Source organism: Chelonia mydas, chromosome 4 (assembly GCF_015237465.2).
Source record: "Chelonia mydas isolate rCheMyd1 chromosome 4, rCheMyd1.pri.v2, whole genome shotgun sequence".
In the NCBI taxonomy this organism is placed as follows: Eukaryota; Metazoa; Chordata; order Testudines; family Cheloniidae; genus Chelonia; species Chelonia mydas.
This window is the reverse complement of record NC_057852.1, coordinates 55,961,820-55,974,669: the sequence shown is the minus strand read 5'-3', so window position 1 is coordinate 55,974,669 and position 12,850 is coordinate 55,961,820. Positions and strand designations below refer to the sequence as shown.

The following is a 12,850-nucleotide window of genomic DNA, read 5'->3' as shown; positions in this document are numbered from 1 at the left end:
GAAAATCCCCATGGGATGAAAACACCTATTTTCAGCTAGCTCTACTGTAGATGGAATCTAAAGAAGCTGAGTGAGCTGGGGGCATGTTCTGTGCAGATGGAGTGTTTGTGGTTTTTAATGGCAAGCCTCTTGCAAGCTTTTCTGAGCAAAATCCACACCGAGGCTTCCTTGGGACAGATCCCATGCCAACTCATCAGAAAGGAGCAAATTCCCACTCCCCACAAAAGGATGTGAATGAAACTCTGTATGCTAGGAGTTTATGCTCTTCTCCACATCTTTTTTTATTGGCATAATTGCTTTTAGAATATTGTATGCTATTAGAAATCTAAATGCTCTGGATTTAAGAAAGCAAGATCTTTAAGGTTTGCTGGGTGAACTTTTTTCTTATTTAATAAGGTGTTTTTAATTGTAAAGGAAAAAATTATAATTCATGATAGTACTGTTACTGCTGACCAAGGAGACTGTGAGTTCAAGTCCACAACCAAGATTTGGCTGATACTGAATGGTGACACTTGCAGCTCAATGTAGAGTAGCCACTGCTTTTTAGATTAGTGGATAAAATTGAGGACTCTGTTGTTTGTTTGGGACAGCTGTATAACTAGAAGTTAAAGACCCTTTGGCATTTATTAAGAAGAGTGAAGGTGGTGGCAGTGTTTTAGCCCAGCCTCTTCTTCCTTTATAGAACAGGTTCCGGTGCCCCAGATTGTGAGAGAGCTACTACTGAGAGCAAATGGTTATTCCAGTGGCCGACAGTCATTGTGCTCCTACTGCCTAACTGCTTACTTTGTAAAATGCTTTGAGATACTTTGAGTAGCAAAGGTGTTATATAAAAACATAATTAACACTTCATGAATAGCTTTCTGTCTGTCAAATGTAATCTAAATATATAGTACTATGCTTAACACAGTGATACCAGAGCATCTTTTAACTTGTAAAATTATATACATACAGATTTCTCCTCCCCCACCCCTCCCGGTGGAGGTATTGGTGTTTTTTACATGTAATTTTTGTCATGATACTACAGAGTGCAGAGCTTTGGCTGGACTCATAAACTGTGAGGGGGCCACCAGTACAACTCAGTACTGTTTTAGAGCTTTCCCAAGGCCACTTGAAGAAGGGCAGTTGTGCCAAATTAGTGTTGGCTCTGTGATATGAACAGACATCTATTATACCTGGGACTAATAGAAACCTCCTAATATATTTCAGTTGTGAGCTCTGACAAATTCTGACATTCCCTAGAGGTCAGGGCTCATGGATCTGTTCAGTGGCTCATTTGACCTTCTTTTTATTTTATAAAACAGGTAATTAGGCAAAAACTACAAACTTTGGCCTTCTGTACACTACTGATTTTCTTCAAATCTCTCACCAGTGTACTGCCAGCAGTGCAATGCTGCTGTAAATCACAGACTCAGCAAAATAATCACAATATCATCTAGTCCTGTTCTGAGCAAGCTTTGGGGAGCTAGTAGTTAAAAAGCCTGGCATGCTCTACACTGCACTCCCAGTGGTGGACCTGCACTGTAGTATGACAAAAAGAAAAGGAGTACTTGTGGCACCTTAGAGACTAACCAAATAAAGCTTATGCTCAAATAAATTGGTTAGTCTCTAAGGTGCCACAAGTATTCCTTTTTGGGAATACAGACTAACACGGCTGCTACTCTGAAACCTGTATTATGACAGTGGGATATTAGTAGATAAATACTGGTATAAGCACAACTTTTGAGTTAATGCAAAAGGGCACCTTTTAGAAAATGGCCTTGTTCTTTCACTTCAGCAGAAAAGTAATACTCTTTGGAGTTGTTTAACTAGACCTCTAATCATGTTATGGATGATGTCTTCAGGAGGATCTGGGGACAAGACCTTTAAGTGTTTTTATCACAGCTTAAGATCTCAGAAAATTTGAACTTAAATAAAAGTATGGTTGGGAGATTGTTATTGCTCTGTATCCTTCTGAGGATACCTTCTGAGGTAATTTTTTAAAAAGAGAAAGTCACAAATATAAAATGTTTGACCAGAATAAAGCCTCCGGTTATCAGAGTAACTTATACACCATTATTCAGCTGGGCCTTTTTATTAAATCATCATTTAGCCATCCATTTGTTTTGGTGCTACAGTTATTGCCTGGCCTACTCAGCTAATAAGTCTTCGGTCACTAACAAAAATGAATCCCATAAGATTTGCAGATAGTTCTCATGCCTGGGTGTTTGGTGGCTGGTTTTGTTCTTTCTATAATGACCATTTAATGATGTTATACAGGATTGGTTCACTCTGCTGCTAATTTTGCAGATTCTGGCGCCCCAACCCGATATTGAAATGTTCCTGTGGGGTGGATAGGAGAGGGGGTTCAGCTGTTTCCTGATGGCTGGGAATAGTGTGGAAATAATTTCAATCCTTTGGTGAAAAATACATATACCAGTTCTGGATACACATACACCAGTTCTGGATATATTATTTCTTGGCTGCCGAACCTTTCCAAATCTGGCATGGCAGCGTTGTTTGAAATAGGTTGTAGAGGAGAAGGCCATATGCTGAATCTTGGATCTTGCAGATAGGGGCCCAGTCAAACAGCTTTGCAGGAGGAAGCAGGTTTCACTGAAAAAGTCCTGCTGTTCCAGGCATAAATTCAATGTGTACATACTCAAGAAAAGTCTGTAAATACAATGTTAAGATTAAAGTTAATGCTCCTGGTAATTTAAATGTGCGGAAACAAGGAAATGGAAGAAGTTATGACTTTCATAATATTTCTGACTACTTGTTAAATACATACAGTGTGTTCAACACAAGAGAAGCAACATAGCTATGAGATTGTCCACCTTTTATCATTTCTTGTTTTTTGTGTGTGCTAACAGTGCACAATGTTTTTAATTTTTGCATTTAATTTGTGTGACATTAAAGAAGGGAGGAAGAAAGAGAAACTGATTGTGCTGAGTAATGTTAGTATATAAATGACCAATTAAGATTTTTGGGGCCCTGCCTCGCTGTGGTGAGTGGGCTGGGAATGTACATACAGGCATTGATGATTTCATAACACATCCGTATGTGTATACCACTGGTTCTTATGCTACTGTCCATTGAAGGACGGAGCAGGAGGCAGTAAGTTAGAGCCTTTTCAGCTTCAGCAGAACTCTGGACTTCAGCAACTTGAGCTCTCAGTCTTCCTGCACCTCTTACTTGAGTATCAAACACATGACTGGGCTGTTCTTCTAAAGGTTTGTGTGAAGGGAAATCTCAACTGATGGTCCAGCTGATTTGCAGGGATGTCGAGGCCACATAAAAGGATAGGCATCACGTAGCTGCAGGTTGGTTAAGTTCCTGAACTTAACAGCTTCACAAATGCTGCTGTCCCTTGTCCACCAGCCTCTCTTCTGCTTCCACAGCCAACTCCACAGCTCTGTGCAGTGTCTCCTCTCTGTGCAGGACTTGTGAGCACCACACGGCCTCCTGTGTATTTTTAAGCTCTTCGGGCACTCATACACGAATTAGTAGCTCCACAAAGGCATTTGCTATGGGCAGAGCTACGCCCCTGCAGAGTCTAGGGACATGGGAGAAGCTGCATGAAATGAGAAGAAGGATTTGTGAAAGAGGGAATGTGGGTTAGTAGGGCAACATCTTCTGTGAAGCTCTTGAACTTAAGAAGACAAATCCCCTATCATTTTCACCAAGGGAGCAGACATTCCAATGTGTAGCAGAGGGCTTTCTCCACCCCATGTGCCTGGTCAGTTACAGTGACCTATGTGGCACTGTTCAGGGAGATTTTTACTTTACCAAATAGAATAAAAGCAAGACATCTCTAGTATCTGTAGGAAAATGACTCTACTATAAAAGGCCACAATGCTACTAGACCCATATTCATGGAGTTCCTACATCCAGGCACCTGTCTAACATTGAGACCACATCAAATATAAATGATCCTTCATTGAAAAATGAGTGGAAATTGGGAGAGCACTGTATACATCATCACAAGATCTTAAGGTGCACTTAATTGAATGTTTATTGTTCACTTATTTTCTGATTTCACTATCTGGGGAAAAACCTTACCAGTCTGCACACCTTTCTGGACTGATTTCAGTCTCCATTTCCAATCACCACTGAAATCTGAAGTCCCACAAAGACACTTCAGATCCAGCTGGAAACACTCAAGCAGCTCACAAGTAGAAAACTGTAGCCATTTGCTGACTAAAGAAGAGGAAGGTACCTCTTTCAATATTGCCAAAGATGTTGGTGAAGTTGAAGGAGACTTTCAAAGAAGCAGCAGGAAAACTAAACAAATGTCTTCATGCCAGTTTTTAACAGAATATTTTATTGCTACGAGTATCATTGTTACCAAGGGCAGTGATTATTACATGGAACAATCAGTGTGGGAATCTGGACTGGTGGAAAGAATGGTTTCTACACAAAGACCTTGGACCCAACTATGTGGTTAGCAATAATACATAATTCGGTAAAACCCTCCGTTTTAGCACAAAGCCTGTGGCTGGAATAGCACAGACTTATATGTAGTTGATGACAGTCTCTTCCAATGCAGAACAAATCTTCAGCATACCGAGCTTCATGTTCTGTGATTAATGTGAAGATGTTTCAGAGGACAGCATACTCTGGGTGGCATTCCCATCTTGCAGTGCAAATAAACATTATACACTTGTCACATTTGTATTTTATACTGCATTTTTTAGTATTTTCATAAAACGGATAGTTTTTGAACATTTTTGTAATCAAGAAACTCTGTCACAGAATTCAGTGCATGTCTGCTACAGAAATCCAGGGTTGCATGGTCCTGGGTCTAAATATGTAAAGTAATAACTCCTGTGACATTTTTAGTTGGTGGGAGGAGGAGGCTACAGAGTGTGTGTGTGTTTAGGGAAAAACCTTTTAATACCATTCTTTTACCAAAAGTGGGCAGTAATATAATATTTTTGTCAGTTTTGAAACAATACGTCTCTTTCCCTAATTTTTTGGGGCTTCATATAAGATTAGTCTTCATCAAAGCTTGCCTTATTGTGACTAAGTACTTTTGCAAGAATTACTAGTAAGAAATTATACACCTGGGGCCAAATGCTGCCTTAAGGTCCACATGTACGGCTCCCATTAAATTGAATGTGAATTGTATCTGCATCTTCAAGGCAGAATCTGGCCTCTGTTCATTTAAAAAAAAAATGATGTTGAAATGTGAAAAAGCATTTGCTTTGCCTTTGAGGGATACTTGTTCATCTGGAGGATTTGTTGAGCAGTTAGCACCATCCTTTTTTTCTATTTTTGCCATTTTGTAACAGGGTTTTTATATGCATTTTAACAATAATTTAAGAGTCCCTGTATGCATAGAAAGGAATCTGAATATGTGTGCCTTTTTTAAAGCAGCATCAAAACTGGGTTATTCCATCAGTGCAATAGAATGATGGGGAGCTGTTGGAACAATATGTAAAAATACAGCTTGTAAAAGATTTCCTTTATTAACTGTCATCATCCACAGAATATATGTTCAAATAAACGTTGTGTAATAACTAAATTTGAGATTAATAGGCCCCTTAAGAAACAGCGAAGTCATTCAGGATAGTCAGTGAAAAATAGGCTGTAAGACTGTAACATGCACATATTGTCCTGCTTACATGCTCTCTCTGGTGTCATTCCCATTTATCAATGTCGGCAGGCTCTGTTCTCATTAAAACACTCTTGCACAAAAGCAACTTAATTTTCTTAAGAGGAGAGGACACCTGATTCAATTTAGCACCTACAACCTGGAACTCAAACATACATTTTTTTCTGTCTAAATTCGGATGAATAGTTATGAACAGCAACAAATAGATTAAACATATCAAGTATATTTATATTCTTTTTGCAGTAAGAGACCTGTGGCTAACAGCTTTCTACAACATTGTATCATTTTATTGGTGGAAACAGTGTTGAGTTAAGCTATGGTAACCATAAAGATCATAGATTCAAGATATTTTTATTTTTAAACAAGGGATAAGTTAAAGGGATATTGCCAGCCCATTCAGACCAGTCTTGATGCCCTGTTTATCATCTTCCACTGCTATGTCCTTGCCTTTTTTGCATGTTGCTCCATATGTGTAGATAAAATTCCCTTCCTGAGCTGGGCTCCCAACCCTCTATGCTCACCTCACTCAAATCTCTCCTTAAAAGTCTCTTCTACTGCAAAGCCTGTAAGAAATGGGTCAACAACATCCACTGTATTAATACAGAAGTAAAGGTTGCACCACCATACAATGTGTTCCAGCCCCTGCTGAGTAACCACATAATATTACTGCTGGAACCCTTCCCTCTACCAACTGTTCTGTTACCTCCTTCATTGTGTCATGTCTTAAATTAGGGAGCTGGGACCGTATTTTGCTCTTTGTACTGTAAGGCCCATAGTGCTCACGTGTAATTGTTAGGGCTGAATCCCACTTGATTATGGGCCACTTGGGCCTTTGAATTTCATTATTCTGCATCTGCAGAATTTGCTGTGGAATGTACCTCTCGCTGCAGAATTGTGCTCTAAAAATCAAAGTTCTTACGTAAAAAAAAAAATCCTCCTAGCCCTTTTAATGGCAAAGCAGCTTTTTTAAAAACCCAACAGAGTATAAATCTATGCAGTGTTGTTTTCCATTAATCTACAAGGAAAAAGCAATAGCACTAATAAAGCTGTGAACACCCATCTCCTATGGGATATGAATTCTGAAACCTAAGGATGGCAATTTAATGTCAACATGTTAAACTATTTCATTCCTGATCTTTGCGATCACAACTAAGAAGCATGTGAAGCAGAGAGTGAATACGTTGTACCTCTATGATGTGTCTAATAAACTAAGCTTTATTTGCACCATCCATCTAAGTATTTTAAAAAAATTTTCAAACAATGAATTAATTTTGACAACACACTTGTGAGGGTATTTCTCCCTTACAGAAGGAGAAATTGAGGCACAAAATGGTTAATTTCACAGGGTCATGCAGGAAGTGTTTGGCAGAGCCAAGAATAAACATAGATCTCCAGACTGCTGCTAGGCCATGCTTCTTTATTCCCTGAATACTTCCATCATTAGAAGTAGTTGTTTCAGACAGATTTTATTTGAATTTGCAGTCAGTTGATATTCCATAAAGATTTCCTTATTTTAAACACACACAAATGCTTTATTTAGTATATAGTTTCAGCATTTTTTTGTGTTACTATGTCACTAGGTGGTCAGTAGATGGTATGTAAACTATCAAGCTACTGGGTTTTAGTATATAACTACATTTATAAATGTTTAAAACAATAGATTGAATTATACTTATTTACTTAATTTTTGTATCACACTGAGCTAAGACATTTTCATTCTGTATCTGATTCTGCAAACTCTCATTCACATGGGTAGTCCTTACTCAGGTATGTAGTTGCAGAGTTTGCAGGGTTGTGCCCATTAATTTTTGCTTTACTTTTTTTCCACCAGAACTGTAATATATAGTTTAAACACAAAATTGAAAATAGCAAATCTTTGTGCTTTTTTAAAAAATTATTTGTCAATGTGGGGGTTGCTGCAGAATTGATCTTAATAGAATGAGTCCCTGTTGAAATACTTTGTTGCACACCCACTCTACTATCCTTGAATAGGAAAAACATGTCATCACCATTTTGATCACTGAAGAAATGATCATGCCAGTTTGTAAATACTTTGTATCGGTCAGGACCTTGTAGGTGCAGTCTATTACATGTTTATGTAATAAATTCCTGGTCAAAGTGGTTACCATAGACAAGTGTATATTAACTTACATCCAGAAATGCTGCACTTGCTCAGCATCCATTGCAAGTCAATGGGAGTAGAATGCTTATGCCCTTAGGTGAATTTGAAAAGATCACCCTTAATCAAGTCAGTATCAAAACATTTCCAATGTAGGGAGATACTGCCAAAATTTTAGCAAGGGACTTCCTCAAAAATTTTCCTTCCCTTGGTGATACAGCCTTTAAAACAAAACAGAACAAACATGGATTTCATATTCTTCTCCTCTGATGCCAAATCCTTCAGTCCTTCCTCTCCCTACCATATTTTCTCTTCCCTATCTCTTCACGGAGACTCCTCTGGGGGCTTGCCAGCCTGGCAGGTGTTCCACTTGCCATCGCAGGTGCTATTATGAGGGTATACTGCTGGAAGAAATGGTTGCAGGTCCGTCATGCTGTGGCCATTGTCCGTGTGGTGGCTGGTTGGATGGGGAGCAAATCTCCTTCTGTGATTTGTTGGGAAGTCAGTTGTGGAGTGGTCCCTTTTTGGTTCTTGGGGTGGGTGTCTTTTCCCCTGCTGGTATGAGTAGTCAGTTCAGGGGGCTTGGTCAGGATGGCAAACCAGGTTTTCCTTGAGTGGTGATGGAAGTTTTGGGATGGAAGTAGTGCTCCAAGATTCCCTCCTAGAACCAGTTCTTCAAGCTCTGGGACAAGCAGGGCAGGTGCTTGAGGACATAAAAGGGCAGCAGGACTCCCACTCAATACAGCAATAAGTTGTCCCCAGCTCCTGTCATCTCATGCATTGTGGGGGTGCCCAACAGGAGTGTTCAGGGATTCCTAGTGGGTGATGCCAGAGGGGTGTTTCTCCTGCACCACCTACTATTGCATAGCAGGCTCACCTGCAAGGTAGCAGTTGCCCAGGTGAGTAGAGGCTGGCTCAGTTGTAGCCGCAGAGCATCCTGCAATGGAGTGGGCCTTAGCATTTTGGGCTGAGCAGTTTTTTGGTCCATGATCCCACCATTGAGGGCTGGGCCAGCCTATGGATTCCGGGGAGAGCTCATAAAATAATTTTTTGAAATATACACATTTTATGTGAAGTGAGATGGTTACATTTCAGTGTATATGATGGGAAGTGTGTGCGGGGGGAGACCTTTTTTTTTCTCCTCAGCCTTCTGGTGCAGAAGCAGAGCCCAGCGGTTTCTTCCTTTCATATCTGGCAATCAGTTTGTTTTGAAGGCTATTTTTTGCAAGAAAAGGGGCTAGAAGTTTGCTTTTTGTTTTTTTTTTTAAAAAAAGAGAGAGGAAAAAAAAATTAGTGAAAGCTGAGATTTTCCTTCATAGGTTCAGAGGCTGAATGTATTAAAAGGGGGCTCCATGGTCAACTACATACAGTCAGAGAGGCATGTTTCTAAGAAATACTGAAAGGATTTGATAAAGTGTAGTTCTTAATACAGTGATGGGAATTAGAGGGGTTATAAGCAAAAGATATCTACAGTATGTAGTCAGTGGTTATGATGTGTGTTTACGCGCACATGTATGCATTGTACATGTCATCTATATCTCTTTTCATATGAAAATATCAATCTCAAAGTTTCAAAACTCAAAGGTTAAAAAGCATGATTTAATTCACACTTCTTGAAGAATTAGTAGCGAGCAGTGCTCATTCTTGCTTTCACTATGATGTCTGGCAGGAAAAGCCATTTGGACTTATGCCTCCTTTTTATGTTCAAAAGAAGAATGCTGATGAGGAAGAGGTGTTAAAATATGGTGCCATAGTTTACAACTGTCAACTATAATGTTTTATTTAGCTGTATCTATTCAGATGCTCCCTCCGCAATATGCAGTGCCATATGCCATTGTCCCTGTTAGTAAGCAAGTAAGCAAAGGTTTCCCAGTCTGGACTTGTTTTTGTGTTTGGGCCACCAAGGAGCTACGGTCCAGTGCCATCTTTTATTGATATGGCCGGCAGAGGAGGAATCTAATGAAATTATCAAAGCTTTGAATTAATTATGAACTTGAATAAGAAAGCTGAGCTCTCTAGAGCCAGAGATCTCATTACCCATTCATTCTCATTGCATCCTCTTATGGAGCAGAAGGCAGGTTCAGCAACAGCTTTTAGCCTGGATTTGGACTTTATTCAAACTTGCTAAAGTCGCTAGCGTCCACTTGTTATGGCTGAAAAAGTCCATGTTGATTAATTTGACTCTGCTCTAGAATCTTCATGTAATGGTAGGTTCTCACTCTCTCCTTCCCTTATAACTTGTCTCATGGCTTTTCATCATCGGACTGAGTTTCTTTCCATTCCTGATAATTGTGGAAGCTATTCATAATTTAAGTTTTAACTTCATGGAATTTAGTGATTTAAGGTTCAGAGCTAAAACTGCCATTTTATGTTTCCTGGATATTTAGGTAAGCAAAAAGGCTTCTACAGACATTACCAGTTGTTTAAAAAGACTGTTAAATTGTAGGTAATGCTTGGACATTTTGGCCTAAGAGTTAACTGTATTATTCTGTTTTTACTACATTATTTCTATTTGCAATTTATTGCTCATTTTATAGAAACTTCTGAGCCTGTTAATAAGTGATTGTTCATAACTTCTTAGGTTACTTGCCCAATTAAGATACTGTGCTGAAAAATTAGTAAGAGGGCTATTAAAATTAACTATATCTGTTTTAGTCCAATACAAATTAGAACTCTCTTTCTCTCCTGGGCCCCTTAAAAGTTTTGGGTTTCTTTTTAAATGACTTGGTCAATCATGTAAAATTCTTGTCAGTGATTTAGAGTAAAATCAGTGAGACTGAGATTCTGTCTCGTACTTTTGGTATCCATTATAAGTTTGTAAGATATAAAATACAGCGGCAATCTTGCTTTATACAATCCATTATTTATGAGTATATAAGCTGGAATTCATCTGTCCTCATAAGCTACAGGACACTGGAAATTTTTATAAGCAATGGCTAACTTTGCTTAATCAGGTGTGTGTGTATTTGGAGGTTATGAAGCCTTGCTGGGAGGGGAAATAGCATTCTGTTCTTCACTAGGGCTATTTTTACTTTGAGTGATATTTTCTTTTTTTCTCTCTCTCTCTCTCTCTCTCTCTCTCTCTCTAGGCAGCTGCTATATTTAACTCGGCCTTTGGAAGTTTTTTGGTAAGTAATGCAATGGTTACACCTACTGCTATAACGTTGTTTTTTATCTTATGGTTGGTGCTGGCTAGTCATTGAGTTAGGCTGGTAAATAAGTATTTCTTTCACCCCTTCTTTAAATAAGTAGAAATACTGCTATTTCTTTTCATTGAATCAGAGTCTCAAGAAAATTAGTGAATGAATAATCTTTGATCAATGTAAATAAATGTTTAAAGTACATCTTAATTTTCTCTTATCTATTATTAGGCAGATGTTTGAGATGTTTCAGAGATGGGTGTCAATACATTGATTTTTCTAAGGAAGTTTATTAGATAATCATTATTTTCTATCAAGGGGCTATGGACTTTGAAAAGAAAACATGACCTGGCTAATCGAAAGGAGATGGTAATTTACTCAGTGACATGTCATTTGTTTAGCATATTTTACTGTCAGCGAAGCCACTCTTTTCTGTGTCCCTGAGGATCAGACTGAAGTAGCTAGAAACAAGGAAACGAACAAGCTGTTGCTTTAAAAAAGCCAAAGTGATATTTGTGGGCATATTAGTCTGTAAAATTTCAGCAAACTAACTGAAAAGAAGGCCAAACAAATTTGTTTTTCTAATAAATAAATGTATTTATGAAGAAAGAAAAAATATTTTGTACTGATGTATTGTTTAGAGACATATTGGATTATTTTCTTACAATATGATATAAACTGATGAGACTGATTACTTGAGTGGTATAGTTAATCATGGATTTTACTTTACTTTACTTAGGTTTTTTCCTAAAATATGTAAATGCTTAAAAGTGGATGTTTTCAGTTCCAGTCTTGCTTACCCAAATAGAGAATTAATCTGATGTGTGATTTGAATGAAAGGCAAAACTATTAATGTAAAATATGTAGGTGAAATTGGAACTACAGACATGAAATTGTTCATTAAGCATGTAAAAAGATTTTTAGAATAGTGTATGTGTGTAAATATATAAACCATATGTATATAAAAACACACTGCAAAGAGTGTGATAGTAATACTGAGATTTGCAGTTGTGTACCATGTTTCTATAGTTGGATGTGTTTTAGAGTTACACAATATGTACATATTGTGTATGTTTATATATAGTATATACATGTACACACAAGTAAAATCTAAAAATGTCAACATCGAAATGTTTCTTCCCTTTTATGGGTTAGTGGGGCTCTAGTAATGTTGATCTTAAAAAAAAAAAAAAAAAAATCTCTGCACCAGGTTTTGGAATCTTTTTGTCAAATTACCTTTTAAATCAGGGGTGGCCAACTTGAGCCTGAGAAGGAGCCAGAATTTACCAATATACATTGCCAAAGAGCCACAGTAATACATCAGCAGTCCCGCATCAGCACCCCACCCCCCCACCGCTCCCAGCGCCTCCCATCCACTGGCAGCCCTGCCAGTCAGCGTTTCCCCCCCTCCCGATCAGCTGTTTCGTGGCATGCAGGAGGCTCTTTGTGGGGGAGGAGTGAGGGCACGGCAGGCTCAGGGGCGAGGGCGGGAAGGGGCGGAGTGGGGGTAGGGCTGTGGCAGAGCCAGGGGTTGAGGAGTTAGCACCCTGTGGCACATTGGAAAGTTGGTGCCTGTAGGTCCAGCCCAAAAGTGGGTGCCTATACAAGGAGCCGCATATTAACTTCTGAAGAGCCGCATGTGGCTCCAGAGCCACAGGTTGGCCACCCCTGTTTTAAATAGTCACACTTTTTTTTCTTTGGTCTAATAAGAGAAAATGGTCAGCAAGGCCTAAATTCTCTGCAGTTCCCATTCCCACTTCAGTGAGAACTTTGAGTTCACAGAGAGCCCAATTCAGGGCTCATTTAAGCCATTTGTAGCCTATTGACGTCATTCGGAGTTTGATTGAACCCTGTGTCACCCACAATATAATGTGTTATCAGACTAATTTAATATTTTAAAAGAATATTATTTAGAATTTCTAGACTCAAATTTGAAATACGTTTTAAACAAATCTTGGTTAAAGAAGTTAGACCAAATTCTGACCTCATATAAATTTG

At 38.7% G+C, this 12,850-nt stretch overlaps 1 protein-coding gene across 2 annotated transcripts in view; it reads left to right on the top strand.

Moving 5' to 3' along the window:
- SLC10A7 (solute carrier family 10 member 7) overlaps nt 1-12,850 on the top strand; it is a 189,737-nt gene that overhangs the window by 44,081 nt on the left and 132,806 nt on the right. For both annotated transcript variants that reach the window (XM_037897360.2, XM_043545777.1), the window contains exon 5: nt 10,802-10,840. In XM_037897360.2, the coding sequence (XP_037753288.1) occupies nt 10,802-10,840 (39 nt within the window). The remainder of the gene's footprint in view (nt 1-10,801; nt 10,841-12,850) is intronic.